The 23,547-nt window shown below is 35.4% G+C and overlaps 1 protein-coding gene across 3 annotated transcripts in view; it reads right to left on the bottom strand.

Moving 5' to 3' along the window:
• The window catches only part of Ddx10 (DEAD-box helicase 10), a 171,975-nt gene that overhangs the window by 80,784 nt on the left and 67,644 nt on the right, over positions 1 to 23,547 (bottom strand). For all 3 annotated transcript variants that reach the window (XM_090319567.1, XM_090319566.1, XM_090319565.1), the window contains exons 15-16: positions 21,300 to 21,461; positions 13,683 to 13,739 (exon numbers count right to left, since the gene is read on the bottom strand). In XM_090319567.1, the coding sequence (XP_090175693.1) occupies positions 13,683 to 13,739; positions 21,300 to 21,461 (219 nt within the window). The remainder of the gene's footprint in view (positions 1 to 13,682; positions 13,740 to 21,299; positions 21,462 to 23,547) is intronic.

The raw sequence follows: 23,547 nt of genomic DNA on the forward strand, positions 1-23,547 counted from the left end.
TTTCAGAGTATCTATTTTCAAAGCAGCTGTCATGCTAACAGATAGCTTTCTGCTAGGTAATATGTTTGGGGTTTTTTTTTCTTCCTTTGATTACTTTCAAAGTAAATATCAACCGAATTATGAGCTTTTAAGTATCTTAAAAGTCCTTACAATCTGTCTCATCTAAAGACCCAGTGGGTACAAAAATTCCCTCCTAGTGAAAATTGGGTAGCATCAAAAAAGTGAAGCCTAGCATAGTTCCCACAAGAGAAAGCTCATCTCATTTCTCAGTGGTTCTGACTGTCATGAGTTTCCCCACTAGCCAACTTTTCATCTTCATCACACATGGCACTTTCCCTCATAAATCCCAGGTAAACTGCTATTTGGGTAAACCACTGATTCCACTGTATATCCTGTGGCTGTAAAATGCTCTGGAAATTTTCTTCCTACTTTTATGAAAACACGATCATGAAAAGCAATATCTCTGTGACTCTCAGCTATCTTGTGGATCAGAATACAGTATATCCTTCATCCAGTCAAATAAGCATTCCACTTGGGCCTAGGTAAAAGACCTCATAAAAACAAGTCCTTTGGGTTACGTGAATGAAACAGACTCATAAGATACTGCTTAATCTAATTTAGTCTAAGATCTACAAGTATGAAAGACTAATAATGATATTTACTTAGAACTGATGCCCTACATTCTGTTTATTAGAAATAAAAGAACATAAAAACACTTTCTCACAAGACAACTTGGTATCACGAACAAAACATGTAAAGGATAGATATTCTAGGACAAATAAAATTTTATTAGGGCCTTAAGTATAAGTTCTATTTAAATGACCCATCATTCAACCACTCTGAGAAGAGGTTTCATGAAAGGAATTCAAGATTTTTCATAAGAGAAAAAAACGACTGAGAGCACAAAAGAATTTGTCAAAAACAGAATGTTCTTGGGAGAACAAAAGGCTCCCTGGTTGAAAAACCCAACACAATGTCATAAGACAAAGGCAATCACAGACTGAGTGCAAAAGCAGTCCCATGAATGGTGTACTCCTTCATAAAGAGGATGTTCGGTAAGGAAAATTTTAGATAGACAGACAGACATTTCTCTGACCTATCTGGAATAGAAAAGTTTAAAGATCTAAAGTTGGCAGCAAAAAAGAAGGTAAGAAACTGCACCTTTTCTTCCCATTGAGACACCAAGAAACGAGTACTCCCTCATTCTTGATCAGTATCAAGTCATTTAAAAACCAAGTGTCGGGGCCGGAAGTTTGGCCTAGTGGTAGAGAGCTTGCCTAGCATGCACGAAGACCCAGGTTTGATTCCTCGGTACCCTACATACATAGCAAAAAAAAAAAAAAAAAAGCCGGAAGTGGTGCTGAGGCTCAAGTGGTAGAGTGCTAGCCTTGAGAAACTCCAAGGACAGTGCTCAAGCCCTGAGCTCAAGCCCAGGACTGGCAAAAAAAAAAAAAAACAAGTGTCAAGTTTCCCTAAAATTTGATAGACAGTTAAGGCATTTTTGTTTTGCCTTTTTAAAAGAATACACAATAGGCTGGGTGTCAGTGACTCATGTTTACAACCTTGGCTACTCAGGAGGCTGAGATCTAAGGACTGCACTTCAAAGCCAGGCTGAGCAGGAAAGTCTATGAAACTCCTATCTATAATTAATAACTGGTGCTGTGGCTCAAAGTGGTAGAGCACAAGCCTTGAGCAAAAAAGTTCAGGGGTAGTACCTAGGCCCTAAGCTAAGCCCCATGACTGATCCCCATACCCCTAAAAAAAAAATACACAATAAGTCAACTTTCCATCCTAAAAAAATGAAATTTTTCCAAAAAATACTATAAGAATTATAACTAGCAAAAACAACAGCAATAACTATGCAACTAACATCTATTAAGTACTTAGGATGACTAAACTATGAATTATAACTATGGTATTTATTTTATGTTTATTCCTAGATTTCATTTTGGGCTTTCTTCTGAGTAGTGGTTCCTGTTCTCAAATCATATCACGACGCACATTTAATATGGCAATTTCTAATATAAAAACAGACAGGATTGGTAGGGGAAAGGAAGAAAGTGTGAAGAGAAAGGTAAATGATTACAAAGCAAATAGAAATAGGAAGAGCATAGATAAATTAGCATCTTAAAAAACATACTTGTAAACCAGGTGTGGTGGCTCTTGCCTGTAATCCTAGCTACTCAGAAAGCTGACATCTGAGGATGGAGGCTCAAAGACACTAAAGTACATGAGACTCATATCTCCAATTAACCACTAAAAAACTGGAAGTGGCACTGTGGCTCAAGGGATAGAGCAGTAGCCTTGAGCTGAAGAGCTCAGGGACAGCACCCAGGCGCAGAGTTCAAGCCCCATGACCAACCAAACAAAAGAACAAACAAACATATTGTACAAATGCGAGAAATACTGACAAATAAGTTCTCAAATTCAAACATATACAAATATGCATAATAGATACCAAATTGACTTCAAGTTCTAACAGAAACAGAATGGTAATGGTGCCAGAAATAATAGAAGTTACTTCAGAAGCTAGCACATTGAAGCAAACTGTACTCATATTTTTGCTGTCAAAACAAGTCTGTTTTGCAAACCAAAACTGTCTAAACCTGGGGAGAATATTATCCCAAAGTGTTACCAGTTTTGTACAACCAAAATACTTTTTGTGTGCTATGCCTCCATCCTTTTACCCCTACGCTAACTTATTTACATAAATGGTAATTTTAAGGGACTGAAGGATGTTTTCCTATGTATTTTATGCTTAGGCCAATTTGCTTTTCCCTAAGAGCTGAAAACAATCTGCTTGTTTTACAGACACTAAAACAGAACACAATGATCTTAAAGAATATTCAATTCATATAACCACTTAATGGGAAAATCATGTAAAATTAAGTTGACTTTGATTGTAATTAATCATCAATGTTAGTCATTTGTGATTTACATTGTTGATCTAACATTGGATCAGTGTTGATATTCACGTGGAACATTTGACAATTTAAGTTTCAAAGAATAAGCAGTTCTTTAAAAGAATCAGAATAATTGCAGAATAGTTAACTTACAGGACAAATTCAAAATGTCACCATGGATGTTAGTTATTTTAATAAGCCATTGCTAACATCATAACCATTTGTGAGCTTAAGTTTCTTAGTACTTCACAAAAACCCCTTTTACACACATAAAAGACCATCCTATCAAAGCTCAACAGTTTTATCTTTTATTAATTTATGTAACAGATAAGAAGGAAGCTAGAGTAGGGATAGGAGAAAATGGTTATTAATAAGTAAAGAGAAACCAAAAATTTCTTACAAGTTCTAAAATAGTGGAGGAAAGATACCTTCTCAGTGCTGTGTGACCAGTAAAGAAAATGTGGGAAAGGGGATGAACAAAAACAAAAAACAAAAACCATATCAATTGATTGTGTGTAACTTTTTTTTCTTTTTTTTGGCCAGTTGTGGGAACTGAACTCAGGGCCTGAACACTGTCCTTGGGCTTTCTCAAGACTAGAACTCTACCACTTGAGCCACACCACCACTTTCAGCTTTTTGCTATGTATGTGGTACTGAGGAATCGAACCCGGGTCTTCGTGCATGCTAGGCAAGCACTCTTATCACTAGGCCAAACTCCCAGCCCTGATTCTGTGTAACTTTTTAAGGCCTATCCTTTCAATCTTCAAAAGGCCCGTATAAATGGTAATACGGTTACCCTAATTCATAATGGAGATCAACTACAGTACATAACATCTTTTCTAGAGGAGGAGGAGGCATATTTCAGCTTATATTTTAGAGAATTGCCTGTAAATATTATTCCTATCTGAGCCCAGTATCACTGCTTTTTTATCTCCCCATCTTTATCTTACTACTTCTCCAAAATAGGCCTGAAATATCCTCAATATTATTATACTTTCTAATAAACAGCATGTTATGCTTTCCATGTTTTAGAAATGTCACAGAGAAAACAAGTTAACTACATTAAGCATAAGAACTGCTTAATGTAAGTAATGTAGCTTCATCCATTCCAATGCTGAATCATTACTATCTGCTAGCTATCAATCTGGGCAACAGTGATATAACACTAAACAAAGCATTCCCAGGAGACCTTTCATGGGGTTCCCATCTTGGTGGGGGCAAGGCAGGCAACAAGAAATTAATATGTACTTATACATTATCTGGTAGAGAGAGATACTGAGAAGAAAAGTATATCAAGGCAAAGGGGTAAGAGAAAACTGATACTTTGCATCAGGTGATCACTGAAAGGCTCTCTACTGCAGTGATATTTTAGTAGAAATCTAAAGAGAGTAAGGAAGCCTATCACACAGCTATCTGGTGGCATATCAAAAGCAAAAGCCAGAAATTACTTGGTATATCTGGGAATAATCAAAGAATCTGAAGTGAAGTGAACTGGTAAACTGTAGTAAATGAAATCAGATGGGAATCTTATTATGATGTGAACTAGAGAAGTCCTTGGTTGTGTTCTAAGCACAGAACTGCTTACTTTTACTTACTTTTAAAGGTTCATTCTGGATACTTTACTACGAATAATGGGGAAAAGCAGATAAAAGAAAGGATATTCACATACTAGAATAGTCCACGTTAGAGATGATGGTGACTTGGACCAAAGTGATAATTGTAGAGATATTTTAAAATGAGTGGATCCTGAATCTATTTTTAATAGTTTTGTATTTGAATAGATGTACAGCAAATTTCCAAGATACTCCAGCATTACCATGTACTCAAAGAGATTTTTCTTATTGTTAATACTTTGTAATATGTTTATTAAAAATGAGAAAGCAACTTTGGCACATCACTGTTAACTTCAGACTTTAACTACACCAAGTCCTCTGGATCTATTTTTAAGGCAACATCAATAGCAATTTCTGATAACTATAACAGAATACAAAAATGAGAGTCAAAAGTATCTCTAAGATTTCTCCTGAGAAACTCAAAGAATGGAGGTAGAAACTGAAAGAATTGGTTATCACTTTCTGAGACAGTCAAGGGTATATATAGGAGACTAAAATCTCAAATCTGAATTTGGATATGTTGACTTTCCCACTAAAAACCCAGGAGAATATATCCAAAAGGTAGTTAGCTATATGAATAAATAGTTCAAAGAAGTCTGGACTATATAGTTCACTTAAGAAAGAGTTTTAAATATAGAATCACAAGAATTTGATCAGTAACCTGGCTTGAATACTGAGATAGTGAACATGATTCTCAGGATTTTAGGTAAGGAAAGCACATAAATGATGCTAGTATTTCCTCAATTTCAGCTTTTTCCTAATAAATACCATCTTTTGCCAAAATTTTGGATAATGAGGGTAAAAATGTCAACTGCCACAGTGTCAGTCAATATCGTTTTAAAGGCTATTCCACTTTACAGAGTGTTATTTTACAACACCACTTACCACTTTTTTGGTAGAATAAGAAATCCTTTTGGCAAACTTACAAGGGATCAAAAAGCACAGAAAGGAGATTTTTATAACTTAACTGCTCATTTCTATGGTCTTGTAGGCCAATGATAATCCATAGTCAGTTCAGTGATATTTGGAGACAACATATACATGGAATAACTTTCAAAATAGTAAGAAATGACTCAAAATAAAGATGCTAATGAAACCTTATCTGTGAAAATACAGAACGATCTATACCAACAAGGAAGGCTCAAGCACATTCTTCACCAATTCAAACTTGGTGAAAGACCTGCTGACATGTCATATTCTAAATGATGTGGTTCTGAAGTTTAAATATCAGTATTTTCAGATTTAAACATGAAACCATGAAAAATGCTTTCTCAATTCAGTTCCTTCCAAATGGAAGATGAGTGATGAAAACTATCACAGGTCCGGACAGCAAAATGGCAATTTTATAACCTGGCCTTGCTGGGTAAATGAGCTGGAATTTTACAACATCACCAAAACAAACAAAGAATCTCAAAAAACAATGAATCAGAGGTGAGGGTATACGTGCATGGCTTTCAATATATAAGTACTTGGGTTTAGTTGCAATTCTGCATCTAACCTCTCCTTTCCATTCCCACCACTATCTCTGCCTCTTGCTCAGATTTTGAAAGCCAGCTGAGCCTTTTCTCCTACTCATTGATCTAGCAATAAGAAGAATAGACCTTATTTGCTACCTATAGTTACAAATTTAAGACAAAGGATTTCTGACTCCTTAAACCTCTATTTCTTCACATGCATAAAGGCAACAAATATCTCTATTATTTTCCTCTCAAGGGATTTCTGTTTACTAGATTATGGACAAGTTCCTTAGTCCAGCACTCTTGAACAATTCAAAACATAGCCACAACATATCCCTCTAGCTTTCCTGAGCCTAAACTTTTCAAATGGTGTATGACTACAATACTTACATTTGTTTCACAAACTTACTGCTCAAGCAGCATAATCTTGATGAAAATGCTCTTAAAGAACAAAACACTACATGTTACAGAACTTCTACATCAACACACTGTACAAACTACATACTCAAGAGTTCTCATCAAGAAGTCTTTGAATCCTGAAATACACAAGTAATAAAGACTCAAGCAAAGGGAAAAAATTGTTCTATATAAAACATCACAGAACTTAGCAACAGGTTTCCTCAGAACAAGAAAATATAGCAGAGATTTAATGTCAATGATAATAATCACAGTACTAAGATTATCTAAATGGAATGTGTTAGTTATAAAACATTTTCATCTGTAATTCCTTACAGGAAGAAAAAGATGCCAGAAGAAAAGCAAGTTTTTCTCAGTCACATCTCAGGAGTTGTTATTTCTATTGAGGACAAATTCCTCTAAGCCAGTAGTAACTTTTAGATTCTTTAGAGTAATAGATTACGGGTGCCCTCCAAGAGAAGTTTTTATGGCTTAAGTGGAGCAGGTAATAAAGCATTGTTACTCCATAAGCACATATAATACAACAGAGAGGCAAAATTTTTCCCCAAAGCTATATCCCAACCTAACATTACTATTACAACTCTTATTTATTCTAGGGGAAAAAAAAGAATTATACTCACTGTTAAATCATTGAGTAAATTTAATATTGATACTACTAGAACTTTCAGTATTACTTGGATTCAGTATTACAAGCTTTAATGTTCAGATTACAACATACAAGTATTGATAATTTATTGTACTTTTATATATGGTCCTATAAATGAAAGATATTTAGTGAAACTCTAAGCTCCTCCAATGCTATTTGGTATTTACTATATTACTGTAGGAAAGTGTAATATCAGATGAAAAGCTTACATGTAAGTATAAACATAAGTACACAGGGACCCATGTTCTATCCTAATTTTGTGATTCTTTAACTGCAGGACTTTAGAAGAATGGCTTGTTAGTCAAGACTTCATTTTCTCATTGGCTGGATCATGATTTATAATGACAAAAGTTAACAAAACTTTCTCTTTAGAAGGCTCTAGAGCTCTAGCAGTGGTACAGAGTTTCTACTAGGAGATGTATGCTCTTTTTGTTTTGTTCAGGGCCTGAACACTGTCCTTGGGTTTTCACAAGGCTAGCACTCTACCTACCACTAGAGCGACAACACCACTGGCTTTTTCTATGTATGTGGTACTGAGGAATCAAACCTGGGTCTTCGTGCCTGCTAGGCAAGCACTATACCACCAGGCCAAACTCCCAGTCCCACAGTTTCTCTTAGGAATGAAGGAAAAGCTCTAAGCATGGGTAGTGCTTGAAGCTATACAGCAGTATGAATGTGCTTAACGTAGCTCAACAGAACACTAAAGATGATTGAAATGATGAATTTATCTTGACCAACTCACTCAGAAACCAAGTAAGTCTATTCAAGGACCTTTCCAGTAAGTGACTGTTAGAATGAAGCATTTCTGTTTCAAAACATGAAAAAAAAAATTAACTTGTGTTTAGCAATAAAGTGATACCAAAAATGACTTATTATAAAGCCTTGTACTAATACACAAAGTAATTCACTAAAATACAAAGTAATTATTGGTAGAACAAATTATTAATGTTTACGTTATTAATGTAAGATCATCATCCAACAGATAAGCATCCAGTAAAAATGTAAGGAAATTTATTCAAATATGAGAAATGTACATATTGAAGTAGATCATTCTCACCCCCCCCACACCTCACCCTGCTCAAGGAAAAGCTCCCCTTGAAGTTCCATAGGTAGAAGAGGGAGGAAAAGAAGCTGCTGCTCTGGCTACAGATAAAGGGAAAACCTAGAGCTCTCCACTCAGAACCCTCTTTTCTTTCTCCTGGGAGGAACCAGGCACCTCTGAGAAACCATGAAGTCACTCAATACAGTCTTGAAAATCAGTAGAACAGGTAAGTGAAGGTCATAATCACTCTACCACCAGAAAAAGTTCAAAAGTATTTTTAAGGACAGATGAGAGATTTTTCACTTTATCAAGTAATAATGACTTTGAAAGTTATTTTATAACTGAAGGAACACCCTTACACATTGGAAAAACAAAACATCAAAATGAATGTATTTAGTTTTGTTTCATGCTTATTAGTTTGCCACATATAAAAACGGTCATTAAAGTTCAATAAGCTAGAAAATCAGTTGAAAGCACTATCCAAAATCTGATTATATAACGTAACTTCTACTTCAGACTTTTCATTTTAAGAGAATGAACTTCAAAACTATATATCTATTTGTAATAAAATTACCCTAGTACCTAAGAATTGTTTCCTAAGACCACTGTTGTTAGGTAAAGAAAATAACCTATAAGTAAAATCTAGAAGGAGGGGCCGGGAGTTTGGCCTACTGGTAGAGTGCTTGCCTAGCATACACGAAGACCGAGGTTCAATTCCTTGGTACCACATACTTAGAAAAAGCCAGAAATGGTGCTGAGGCTCAAGTGGTAGAGTTCTAGCCTTGAGAAAAAAATCCAAGGACAGTCCTCAGGCCCTAAGCTCAAGCCCAGGACTGGCAAAAAAAAAAAAATCTAGAAGGATTTTTAAAACTAGAAGATATCCATTGTGTATAAAAAATAATTCAATATATATGAATCATTTCATATTTTAAGTTTTCCATACAATTAAAAAATCGACCAGGTGTAGTAGCTCACATCTGTAATCCTAGCTACTCAGAAGGCTGAGATCTGAGGATCAAGGTTCAAAGCCAGCCCAGGCTGGCTCTAGAAAATGGGAAGTGGGGCTTGGCTCCTGGGTAGGGCATTAGCCTTGAGTTGAAGAGCTCAGGGACAGTGCCCAGGCCCAGAGTTCAAGCCCCATGTCCCACAAAAAAATCAAACAAAGAAACAAACAACAACAACAAAAAAAAACTATAAGCATCACCTAAACATATTCAGGGCAACACAATGCTGTACTTCTGAAGGTTTAAGTAACTCTGAACTATCGCCTGCTCTCCACTCATTCACACATTATTCAGCTTCAACATTATACTTCAGTTTAATAAATCCTACTTCCTTTTCAAAAGTAGCAGAGCCCTTAGATAATTCTAAGAATCTAATTCCTCAAGTTTCCACATTGTTGTTCCTTTCATTACATTGCTGCAAAAAATCCTTCCAGCCACCAGAGATTAGTACAAGCACTTCTGACCATCAAAGCCACAGGAAATCCAGCTGAATAATGAAACAAAGTTGTATTTCTAGGATTATGTAACCTCTCTGAACCCAGAAGACAATGTGGTCTATTGACCACCATAAACTAGTTTTTCAGATCTCAGTTTACAATCTCTAAGTTATAACAATATATAACATTCTATAGGCAGTTCTATTGTGCAGTCCAAATGTATCTTTTTAAAAACTCACTGCATTATTATTTTCACAGCTATACAAAGGTATTTCAATTTAACACGACCATTTATATGTATAATGCATCTTTTTTTTTTTTTTTTTTTTTTTTTTTTGCCAGTCCTGGGCTTGAGGTCAGGGCCTGAGCATTGTCCTTGGACTTTCTCAAGGCTAGAGCTCTACCACTTGAGCCTCAGCATCACTTCCGGCTTTTTCTATATATGTGGTACCAAGGAATCAAACCCGGGTCTTTGTGCATGCTAGGCAGGCACTTTAACCACTAGGCCAAACCCCCAGCCTGTATAATGCATCTTGTTCAGAATCATTACTATATCGTTTACAAACATTTTTATCTTAAGAACTCCCAAACCACTAATTATTAGATACCCAGGAAACCTTCATTTAAGTTGCAGCTTCATGATTCCCTTCCACTTCTGATTCCTTCACACTTCTGATAATATACATAACATATTCTAGACAAATCTTTGATACACTTTTTAACAAAATGCTGTATTGGGTTCCTGAGAGACCCATTCCCACTTTACCCTAAAGCAATTTTTCTTAGAAATGTTCTAAATATGTCAAGGAAGGGAAAAGCAATATTCATCACTTCTAAAGCTAAAAATTCACATTATCATTAATCCTTCACTTTGGAAAACAAAAATAATTTCATTAGCTTTCATTGAAATGTTTCTCCCAAATTTTATAGAAAACTATTTCTTCTCACATAACATGATATCTGCTGCATGATGCAAGAAACAAGATGGAAAGTATTTGCTTACTCTTTAAAATAGCTTTAAACAAGCAAGACTACTTATTGGCTTATGAAGTCTGCAAACATTACTTTCTTTTATCATTCAAATACCTTCTGGTCATCTTGTCATTTTAGGGAATCAGAAACAAAATCTACATTGTATCTGAACAAAGTGCCTCACAAAGCAACATCTTCAAGCCACAGAACAATTATATTTAAGAAAGGAGATTAAAGAAAAAATAGTTAATAGTTTTCTCTGAAATTAAGTCACATCAACCCTTTAAAAACAAAATCACTGTAGGGAAACCTGCTAATTCATACCATCTATTTCTTCTTAGCTATCACAGATCAAACCGTTCCAAACAGTATCCTCTGGGTTTGTTTCAAAGGAGCATCTGAAAAGCCATGAAAGCCTTCATCTGCTGTTACTTCCATTTGGAAAGAAGTCAGGTAATGAAAGGCCAGATTAAGCTTATTCCTTGAGGTCTTTCTGTAAGCACAAACCTATCACTGCTGCTAGCCCACAGAATCTTGAGGAATATTTGAATCCTGACTATAAAATGGTCACTCAGTCCTCTGGTAATACGACTCTGACTACAGGACTCCCTTCTCTGCACACTGGGAGATGGAAGTAGCTCAACTATTCAGAACAATTATAAACTATCGACTCTGTCTATTTAAAGCTCCAGGCTGAGCTGCAAAGCCATGGCATCTGCAGAGCCTCATCTTTTCATTATCAGAACAGCTCTCAGTAGTTTATTCAGAAATGAGTTCCCCTTTCCTGCACACCTAAGGACAAACATGGGAGTGGAAGGAGGAAGAAGGGCCTTTGCAAATGCAAAACCCTGATACTGATGCCCATCAGGTTATCTCCCTAGGTGACATAATATTAAAACCAAATGCTCCCACTATTTTAGAGGGGAATTAAAGAGAAATTCAGAAAGTATTCTCAAGGTTGAGAGTAATTTTTCACCTCTCAAACCATTATTTAAAAAAATACCTGGCATATAGCATCAACAAGAATAAAAAACAAACCACAGCGAACAGTCTTCCCTCAAAATCCAAGAGAAACTGGTTTCAGGACATCCAAAGAATACCATAAAGATATGCAAAAAGCTTAAACCCTATGCATTGCTTTCATGTATTATTCGTGTTGCGGGGGCGGTACTGGGGATCAAATTCTACATAAGAAGGAAGCTACAATGCTCCCCTCACCTCTCTACCATATACTTTTAGCCCAGATTACTTTTTTATACTTTTAAATTCCAGATTATTTATAATAACCAATACAATGTAAGTAAATAATGGCTATACCAAAATCTGTACTTATTCAGTTATCAATGCAATCACCAACCTAACTTTTGACCTGTCCTTAGTTGAGCTTTTACACAGACCCCACAGATAAAGAAGGTAAACTGTGCATACAAATCTGAATGAATACATACAAAGGAAACATAATGACAGGGCTTTCTTTGGTCTCTTCATTATAGCTTTTCTTTCTTTTATATCTAGAAGTGAGATTCTTAGTGAAAAGTAACAACAAAAAAGGCTTATTTCTATGTAAACACTCATTAGGGGTTAAGATTTTCTTTTTTAGCTCAATTTTTTTTCCTCTGCAGCCCGTAATATCCAATTTCCTTGCCATGACACTTCAACCCCTGTACTGTCAACGCATATGCAGAAATCTCCTCCAGCTTCAGAAGTAGGGTACACATTCTAGAGATTTCATTTTCAGGTACCACTGAAGACAGAATGACATTTAATAATAAATTATGCAGATTTTTCATTGCCTCCCACTTCAGAACTATAGCATAAGTTCTCATCTCTGACTTGTCCTGGAAGTGCTATAAGCCAGTATGGAAAAAAATGACAAAAGAAGATTATGGATTTACTCAAGGGAATGAAATCTTTGCTAACTTCCTGAGAAGAAATCATGACTGGTCAGGCATAGCATAGTAAGATTCTACATGAGAAATGACATATATTACTTGGCCCTGGCTGAAGGCTAAGTACAGATTTCAGAATGCAGAAGCTAGAATTCACGAAGACCCAGGTTCTATTCCTTGGTACCACATATACATAGAAAAAGCCAGAAATGGTGCTGTGGCTCAAGTGGTAGAGCTCAAGTCTTGAGAAAGCCCAAGGACAATGGTCAGTCCCTGAGTTCATGACCCAGAACTGGCAATAATAATAATAATAATAATAATAATAATAATAATAATAATAATAAATGCAGAAGCTAGATTACTTTTAGTGCCAGACATAACAAAGGAAATTCATAGGTGTTCATGGATGGGCTTTTAATTGTGTAGGCATGTGTAGATAGACAGGCAGACAGACAGAGACACAGACATTTCAGGAAAACCATGCATCAGCATTTGCTAAACATTGTTTACAGGGTAAAATTATAGTAGAAGATACAGAGTGGATTCATCTAGATTCCATGAATTCAATTACAACAGGGTTCCCTACTATGTAATTGGGTTCAAACAGGCCACAAATCTAAACATGACAGATAAAAAGAAAAACTAAGAGAGGGCAAGGGAAGCAGTCACATTGTCCAAAAAGAAAGGTACTCACTATCTGACTGTGTATCACCTTTTCCGTGTGTGTGGGGGGGGGGCCTCTTCAGATCAAAGCTACCCCCCTACCAAGGCCCACTTCCCTTTTCTAGAGGTTAACTGGAGATAAGAGTCTCATGGACTTTAGTGTAGTGCCCAGGCTGGCTTTGAACCTTGATCCTCAGATCTCAGCCTCTTGAATTGCTAGGATCACAGGTGCAAGCCACCTTGCCCATTTGTGCATCACCTTTATAATAAAAAATCTGATTGAGCCTAGCCCAAAACCAATCATCTTCTGTGCTTAATAGACAAACATAACAATGGAAAAAGATGATAGGGGGAGCAGGACAAAGCCCAACGAAGTATCTTAGATTCTCTTCCTTCTGTATCAGAGGAAACAAAAGAACCAAAACATACATAGGCCACAAGAGCTTAAACCCAATCTGAATATCCAATCATATACATAAACATAAAATGTATTTTGGAAAGATAGCAACTTAATATCTATTTCAACATTATAAATATCTCCCTTATTAAAATATAAATCCTCTTTTGTCTAACACTTTAATAGAATTGTTTAAAAACTACTTAGAAATATCTATTATGTATAAAGATAAAACTACTTACCTTTGCTTGTCTCTTATTGGCTTCTCTTCTGGCTTCTTTTTCTTTCAGTCTTTTCTCCTATAGGAAGAAAGGGAAAATTAGTGACATTCTATTTATTAGGTATAAAGTTAACTATACAATCAATAGTTTAACTTTTTAAAGCCAACTTATAATGACATTTGACATTCATTTTTCTTTATTTTTTATTGTAATTAATAAAAGGGTTACATGATATTTGCCAGATAGAAGGTGCATTAATTCACATATATTGATACCCTTTCACATGTCTTGGTCCCCATTTTTCAATAACTGTTTTCACAATATATACTATTTACCCAGAATCGTTAAGTGTATGTCAATCGGATCTGGAATCACCTCCCAACTATATCTCTTATTTGCTATGCATTTTTTATGTATTTATCCTAACTCAACCTAAAATGGAAACAATAGGAAAATACATGTTGTAAAAATGGATACAATTATATAAAATTATATAATTAAGTGGTTTCCCCAAGACTGGTACACACTCAACTGCAGCTATATTTGAATAAGGGGGGACAATTCACTCATAACCATGTTCTTTATCCTTTGAAACAGAACTTACTAAAAAATATGAAATCCTCATCCTAGATTTTTGATAGATTATTAATACTGTCTGAAAAAACACTGAAAGACCTTCTTATGAAACATTATTTTATTAAGTTGCTCTCTAATTCTTCATTAGGTTTTTCCACTGATCATGAAATATGTTAAAATCCAAAAATAAGATTTTGGTTTATCAGAGGGAGAGTCTTCTTAGCTGGTTGCAAACTTTGTCCTGTAGTCCAGGATGACCTTAAACTTACTATCCTCAAGCCTCAGCCTCCCAAGGGTAAGGACTTCCGGTTATGAACCACCACAATTAGAAACACTAAGATTATTTAAGTAAGAAAAAGTTCAGTGTATAATATTAAAATTTTAAATGAAAAATATAGCTAAAATTAAAATGCAGTTTTAAATTATGTTTTAAACTATCACTTTCTTCAAAATAATCTATCAATAAAAGGTTATTTTTAATCCCTAATTCCTAGCTAATATTATGTATAGTTTATTTTAATGAACAACTAGGTTAATAAAAAGTGAATTGACCACAAGTTGATTTCTTGTCAGATTGTAAGAGGATGAAACAATGATAATTCCAATGAATCCATTACTGATGTGAGGAAACAACAGCTCTGTAAGGCACTCATTTATCTCCACTGTGTTTCATATGCATATATGACTTTAAATTCAAAAAACACTCAATCCATACTCTGATGACAGAATCTCATATATACCTTTATGATAAATTAAGAACATGAATGGTAAAAACCTCAAAGGGATTTAAACACAAAACAGTACAAAGACAGGAATCCACAGAGTTAGATTCAGTTTTACTGCTTCAGATGGTACAGTAGGAAATATAAATTCTTGGCAAACAAATCTTCAAATTCAAATAGCTACTAGGTATGTTGTCATAACCCTAATACTTATATGTTGAATTATTCTTTGTGATTTTCTTATACAGCTTTGGAGAAGTAATATTCTAACTTCCACATAAAATATACAGCAGAGGCTGTTGGAAAATTAGATATGAATATCTAAAAATTAATCAGAAGTTTCAGAAATTGAGGTCTAAGGGAAAAAAGAAAGATGAAGAAACAAATAAGAAGGTTTTGATTTGCTTATTTGTCAAAGAGCTTGTATAATTATAAAAAGACATGTTAAAGCTGGATCTTTTTGAACCAAGACTACTGTCTTTTCAATAGATTCTAGTATGAATGTTAAGTATTAACAGATATGACTTTAGTAATAAGTACTTTATCTTAGTGAGCAGCTAATCAACGCAACAGCTATTATCAAACACTACCCTGGAACTAGGTAGGCATGGTGGTAGATGCCTATAATCTCAATACTGAAGAATCAGAGGCAGGAAGACTACAAATTGGAGTACAGATTGTAATATTCATATATATATGCATACATATATACAAATATATAGAACATACACCTCAAAAAAAAGTAACAAACCACAATATAAATGCCTAAATTGGTTCTCCAATGATTTTATGAAAAATGTTCTGCCACTAGCATATGGAAACAAGAGCTATATAATATGTGATTGTTGTTCTTAATGTACTATGTTATTTCTCATCTCTTTTGTAGTCCCTTGGTTATTCACACTGTTACAGTATCTTACCTTGTTAAAGGGTATATTGTATATATGTTTATTTGTTTATTTAAAATAGGAAAGGGAAGGAGGAAAACAAGATGAGGGGAGGGAGTGGGGGAGGAAACAAGGGGCAACAACATGAGAAGGGGTATCAATGTGTGTGAAGTAATGCACCCTCTATCTGGCGAATATAACTGTAATCCTTCTAGTAATTACAATAAAAAATATAAAAATTTAAAAATTTTTTTAAAAAAAGAAAAATGTTCTGCCACTAAAATAATCTGAGTGTCTCTTTGATTGGTAGGGAAAAAATAAGATAATAGAGGGCAGTTTCCAAATAATTTGTGGCATAATTTTTCATCATTAGCACACCAATTACTAATTTTCTTTGATATAGTAGGCTATAAAATACATAATATATAAAAACAAATTATTTCAGGAATATTTATGAATCCTAATTTTGCTTAGTTTGAGAGCTAGGCTAACTTACAAATCTATATACTTGTAGTTTTATCTGTTTTTCTCTGCATAATATAATACTTTAATCCTGTCAAGCATCCCTAAAGCTTTCCCACTTTGGACATTAAAATTAAATATTACAGGATCAAAATAACCAACCACCAATTTTTTTTAACATTTTGTGTATATGGTGGTATTAGGGCTTCACCACAGGATTCCCAAGATTTTGTTTGCCTTTTTCACTCCTAGCTGATGCTCTAGCATTTGAACCATACCTCCAGTTCTGACTTTTATGATTTGACTATTTAAACTAATCTCAAAACCATAGCTACAGCACAGCACAGGTATTGCACACCTACAATCCTAGCTACTCAGAAGGCTGAGATCTGAAGATCTCAGTTTGAAGCCAGCCCGGACAGAGAAGTCCAGGAGACTCATCTCCAACTAACCTCAAAAGAAAACCATAAATGGAGTTGTAGCTCGGGTAGTAGAGCACTAGGCTTGAGCTGAAGAGCTCAGTGACAGCACCCAGGCTCAGGAAAAAGAAAACAAAACAAAACACTATAGCTACATAAAGCAATAAATTAACTGGAGTAACAAAATCATTTGTCCATTATTACACTATTACTATTAATAAATTTCTTCCACCAATAATAGCTCTCGGTTATTTAAACATCAACAATGTTCAAGACATTTTGCTTCTTATTAAATTGTTTTGGTTTCTTTTTTTCTTTTTCTAAATCTATCTAACAGAACATGTAAGAAATTGCTTTTCCCACTGTATGGGTAAAATCTGGAAGATGAAAGTGACGGAGTAGTCACTTGGTTAATGCCATATACAGTAACTGATAGACCAGGGACTAACCTGGGTCCTTCCAGCTGCTATCAGCTGCAGCAAACCACTTACACTGTTCTTCCGCTTTGTACATTAATTCATAGACCGTGTTCTGAATCTTAGGAATGGCACTATTCCTTTTATCATGAATAAATAGTCTGTTACCATATGAGACTTTTCATCCTAATAGTATTCTTTTTCCTGAAAGCATTCTATAACACTTAATTAACTTTTACCAATCTCCTATGCAAAAGAAACAGATAACTGACCATTTTTCATAGTCACACAAATTTTGTGTTGTAATTATGCAATAACTGGCCTTCTCCTAACACATTAGGGTATCTGAAAATGGCACTTCAAAGTTGCAAAAAAATAATAATAAATAACCCTGATGTGTCTGCATTAGACACATCAGACAAAAACCTTTCTACACAAGTACACAATCTTTTCATCTCACCATCTTAATGCTGTCAGGAAAAATACACTGTCAATTTTCTACTGCTACTGAAGCCAAATGCTAGTTCATTATAGCCACTAAAGGATATTTTAGATTTTGGTCTAAAGTAGCTATCAAAATTAACACTCTCATGTAAATGCAATAATTTTGACATTTTTTTATTACCATTCTCAAATGGGAGAGAGAGCCAAAGGCCTGGGCACTATACCTTGGGCTCTTCAACTCAAGGCTACCACCCTACTCCTTGAGCCACAGCATCACTTCCAGTTTTTCTGGTGATTAATTGGAGATAAGAGTCTCAGGGACTTTAGTTCCCCCGGCTGGCTTTGAACCACGATTCTTCCTGAGTAGCTATGATTACAGGTGTGAGCCACCTTGCCCGACTAAGATCCAAAGATATTTTTGTAATAAGAAGTAGACATGAAAGGGTGGTACATAAAAAACATAAAAGCTTGACATGGGTATCATGGCTCATGCCTATAATCCAGCTTCTTATGAGGCAAAGATCAAGAATCAAAGCTTGCAGGCCAGCCCAGCGAGACAGTCCCTCATCTCAAGCAATAAGACTAGTGGAGGTGGCTCATGCCTGTGATCTCAGCTACATGGGTGGTATAGGCAGAAGAACTGTGGTCGGAGGCTAACCATGAGTAAAAACAAGACCATCTCTGAAAAATAAGTAAAGCAAAAAGTGCTGGGGACAACTTGCTTATAGCATATCTGATAAGTAAGTATGAGGCCCTGAAGTTAAGCCCTTGCAAAAAGGGAAAAGAAAAAGGGAAAGAAAAAAAAACCTCTTTCAATCGTGGGTGAAACAAGAGAAAACCATTTGAAGGATATCATTAAAAAAAGTTATCTTTATCATAAAAAGATACCTCAGTACTTTGAAAAAAGGTAAGAGTAAACAAGCTCTTAAACTGAAGAACAAAAGAACAAAACATAACAACAACAAATGCAAGACTTGGGAAACAGATACAGGGAGGAAAGCAACTTTCTCCTGCTGAGATAGAAAAAAATTTAAAACAAGGTTTGTGATGAGACAAAGATAAAAGGTTAGAATGCAATGACTTGAGGGAAGCACATAATTGCATTTTATTATATTCAGTAACTGAGGTCCCCTTCACCTTAATTTTGCATGGTTCAAATGTTTTAAATCCTTTGTTTTTTCATTTCATTTTTAAGAGCATACCAATACCTAAAGCTATTTTCTGCCACATAAAAAGGTGAAATTTTATCTTTAGTTCTACCATGCTACAAATGATTAAGTATAAGAAGAGCATGAAATTCAATAACAAAAAAATCAAATTCACAAGGGAGCGGAAAACAGCAAACCACATTTCAAGGTACAAAATACTCCCTTCATAACTGCTATACTTCCTTTGGCTTCTCACATATTATATAGGTCCTTACTTTCCGAAAATGAAAGTACTATGAAATATGAATTTCATCAGCAGTCAGGACATTTTATTTCAGTCTTTTTCATTCTCTGGTGATACCTGGAAATTTGTGGATTTGGAAATACGACTCATTTTTTCAGGAGGTGATCGAAACAACCTGTCTGAATGGTTCTCAAGCAATGCTGATAATTTAGTAAAGAAGAGCAGCCCCACATATCAAATAAGAAAGGGGGACATCTTCAGTATTACTAGCACCTTTTTCTCAGAGTAGAAAATGATCTTAAAGAAAATACATGAAAGAATGGTCTTAAAATTTTTAAGCCCTAAAAACCCCTGTTCTCTAAGAACAAACCCTCACTGAACCCAGATTCCTCTCAAGAACACCCAAATCTAGAATCTGTTAGCTGTTGTACAAAGTTTCATTTTATCAACTAAAGAAAAAGTCTTTTATTTATAAAACTGGAACAACTAAAACAAGGATATGAAAACAGGAAAGAAAAATCAAACTGGCATGGAAACATTCATTCATTAGTTTATATCCTTGACTATTTACTGATCTGCTTTAACCAGGCCACATGGTAGGCCTTGGATATATTACAATGGACATAATCTGTCACCTAACCCTGTCAGGTATCTACCTCCAACTACTAGCCCTCAGTCCAACCAACCCACTTTTCAAACGCTATAATGTGCTTTTAAATTCTATAAACAAAAAGTAAAAATGGAAGCTATCAATGGCAAAAAGACTTGTCACACAGAATCAATAAACTACAATACAAGAGGGTCTTTTTCTTCTATATGTTAGCATTATTCATAATGAGATTTTAGAGTTAGAAACAACATGACATTAGTCCCTTGTGCTCAATGACAATATTTCTAATCTTTCTAAAAGTCCATCTAATTATGTAAGCTGGCTCTTACTTATGACTGCTACCTTAGACTTTAAATGGCAATAGCTACTAAAAAAGAAAAAAAAAAAATGATTCCAAGCTGGGTACAGAAGCTCACGCCTATAATCCTAGCTACTCAGGAGGCTGATTTGAGGATTGAGATTCAAAGCTAGCCCTGGCACTAAAGACCTTGAGACTCTTATTCCCAATTAATCACTAGAAAAGGGGAAGTGGGACTGTGTCTCAAGAGGTAGGGCAGTAGCCTTAAGCTGAAGAGCTCAGGGACACATCCTGGCCCTAACATTGTGGAAAAAGAAAATTAATAGGAAATTTTAAAACTATACTACTAAGCACAATGCTTTATCCTTAAATTTTATTTATTTATTTTTGTCAGTCCTGGGGCTTGAACTCAGGGCCTGGGCACTGTACTTGAGCTTTCTCAAGGCCAGTGCTCTACCACTTGAGCCACAGCACCATTTTCAGCTTTTTCTGTGTATATGATACTGAGGAATTGAACCCAGGGCTTTGTGCATCCTAGGCACGTAAGCAGTCTACCACTAGGCCACATTCCCATCCCCTTCTTAAAATTTTTTGAAGCCAATAACACTGCTTGGAAAGATGAATAATTTACAATATTCATTATTATTACCCTCTCCTATTATTACTTCTACCTTTTTATTTTTTGCCTCCTGTTGTAAGACAATATTTGGTGGTTTGTGACAGGTAGCAGGTAGTGAAAGGATCCATAGATATGCATTAGTAAGCATCCCTGGGCTTCTACTGTAAGATAAAAGAACTAGGACTATTACAGTGGAGTACTACTTAATACTAAAAGAAACAAAGTGCTGATACAACAAGTTGGGTGAATCACAAGAAAGTAATTTTAGATAAAAACTAATCTTAAAAGACTACGTATTGTTCAGCTTTCTATATAAAATACTGTGATGATAAAATTATAGTAGTAGAGAACATAGAATCTCTGCATTTACTTCCACAATTACATGTGAAACAAGAATTACCTCAAAACAGAAATTCCAGTAACACTCTGGGCCTCATTATTATGCAAACATCAGAGTGTACACTTACACAAATGAAGACAGCTACATCACACTTACATGATAAAAGTCATTTGGGACCACCTATATTTATGTTCAGTCTTATCATTGATCAAAGTGTTAAGAGGTATATGATTGCTATTTTTAAAAGTCAGTAACACTATTTGCATAAGAATCAAGTATTATACACTACCCTCACCAAAGTACAAAACAAATATTCATGGTAAAATATCCACAGAATAGATGTCTGAGAAAACAGAGAAGAAAATTACATAATTAACAAATAGCAAATTATTATTTAGGCACATTTAGGGACATACTGAATGTCACTCTACTGATTCAAAATAGAATGCTTACCCGATGCTTTGCCTTAATCCTCTTTCTGTATTCTTCTTTGTCAAATTTGTCCTCTTCTTGAAGCCTTTCCTTTGCCTTCTCTAAGTTGATACCACCAACGTCATCTTCTTCCTCTGTATCCTTTGTGGTAGATTTCTGTACTTGTGGCCACTGCTGAACCAACTATAGCCAGAAAAAGGTAAGTATGCAGTAGGAAAAAGAGAACATTTACAGAAACCACATAATCTTGTGCAATCATTATAAATCTGTCTTATAATTTGACATGAACTTTCTTACAAACTTCATAATTAAGGCAAGCCAGACACAAGTTCACAAAATTATTTGGAGAAAGTGGCTGTAGAAGAGAAATGCTTTCCAACAGTGTTTTTAACATCCTGTTCAAATCACTCAGCTCACAATCAGAACAGGACCCCAGCAAAGGTCTAGTGTGTGCCTCCTGTGGACTACGGAGGCATCTTTCTATATGCCCCTAACATAGCCCATCAGGATGTGATGTTGAGTTTGCTTTCCTGTTTCTCCAACCAGAATTAATTCTGAAAGCAGCTGTATGTCTTGTTTATCCTCAGACACCAGAATAGTATGTGATATTGTAAACAGGGCCTTAAAACTGATCAATGTATTCCACTACTGGCCAATATTATAGGAAAAGGGACTGGAAAAACTAAAGGTGAAATTAGTATGGGTTTCATGGGCTGCTCAAATCCACATGACTCTGAATGTATCATTTACAGATAGGAATGAGATGACAGGCAGACAAGGACATTCAACTGGGAGGGACTCTGAAAAGCCCTGGCTTTTTCAATAGCCTACTGCAAAATGCTGAATAAATTATTCTCTGTATGCCTGTGTCCTCTCCAGAAAAGTAAAGGGCTCACTCCATAATTTCTAGCTCAAAAACTACTGAAGCTTATAGACAATTTACATAAAAAATGGTTCTTTTATTAAATAATTAGTTGCTAGAAGAATTTAAATAGGTGCCACTGTTCTGAAAGCTCACTAACTGATCTACAAGCAAATGGGAACATCCCATTATTTCATAAGGCCCTGACTCCTCTCAGGCTTTTAGCCACCACAGCTGTTCCTCAAGATGGGACTACTGTATTCTCAACTTCTAGCAACCAATAAGATAAAAGATATTACTGCATGACTGGCCATTCCAGCAATCACTGAGCCCAAAGCAGCCGTGAGAGGGATCACTTGTGACAAAGAGAAAGTCATCCGTGATTCAGACTCTGTCCAAATGTATATCACAGAGAAAAAAGTATACCCTTTGTAAACTGAACAAAAAGCAGTTCTTCCTGAGCTCCCAAACTAAGTTTCAGTGTGGCTCACAACCATCAACATCTCCTATTAGCAATAAGCATAAGCGAAACATTTTATAGTTAAAGATTTGCAATCATCCTGGAGCTAATTGGTATAATCTATGCAGTTAACAGCACACTAAGAAACCTCATTACACTAACAGCACTCATCTTATTTTGCAGGGAACATCAGAGGCAATATGACTATATTTTAGCTTAGCCTGCATCTCTCATGCTCAATTCTCTTTTAGTACTATCATAAAGATTTATTATTTATCATTAATAGTGGTTTCCACTTCCAGCAACTTTAAAGCATGCTATTGATTTTGTTATCTTTCATCTTATTTTCTGCAGCCCCAAATAACACCCAAATCTTTGTAACTTCAAAATTTTAAAAAAAGAAAAAAATGAAGCATAGTTATTTGGGTACAGACTGCTTAACAGCACTTAGGTAAGTGATGATGTAATGAAATCTACAATGTGATAATGGTTAGAATAAAAAACACTCAATACATTATTCTGTGGATTTAACATACATTGAGCACTATTCTAGATGTTGGAAATAGAAGTAAGCAAAATATCTTCCTTTATGGAAAAATGGAATAGAAAATATTGACAGGAATCAATGAACAGACTGTGAAATTTACAAAGCAAGCACTGTGCTCGGAGGCATGGCTCCAGTGGTAGAGCACTCGCAATGAACAAAAAATGAAATACAAGGCTCTGAGTCCAGGACATAATACTGGCACAAAAACAAACACAATAGGACCAGGAGCATGGCCTAGTGGTAGAGTGCTTGCCTAGCATGCACAAAGCCCTGGGTTCAATTCCTCGGTACCACATACACAGTAAAAGCTGGAAGTGGTGCTGTGGCTTGAATGGTAAAGCGCTAGTCTTGAGAAAGCTCAAGGACAGTACCCAGGCCCTGGGGGAAGAAAAAAAAACAC

This window comes from Megascapheus bottae, chromosome 27 (assembly GCF_031878675.1).
Source record: "Megascapheus bottae isolate mThoBot1 chromosome 27, mThoBot2.hap1, whole genome shotgun sequence".
Taxonomy (NCBI): Eukaryota; Metazoa; Chordata; class Mammalia; order Rodentia; family Geomyidae; genus Megascapheus; species Megascapheus bottae.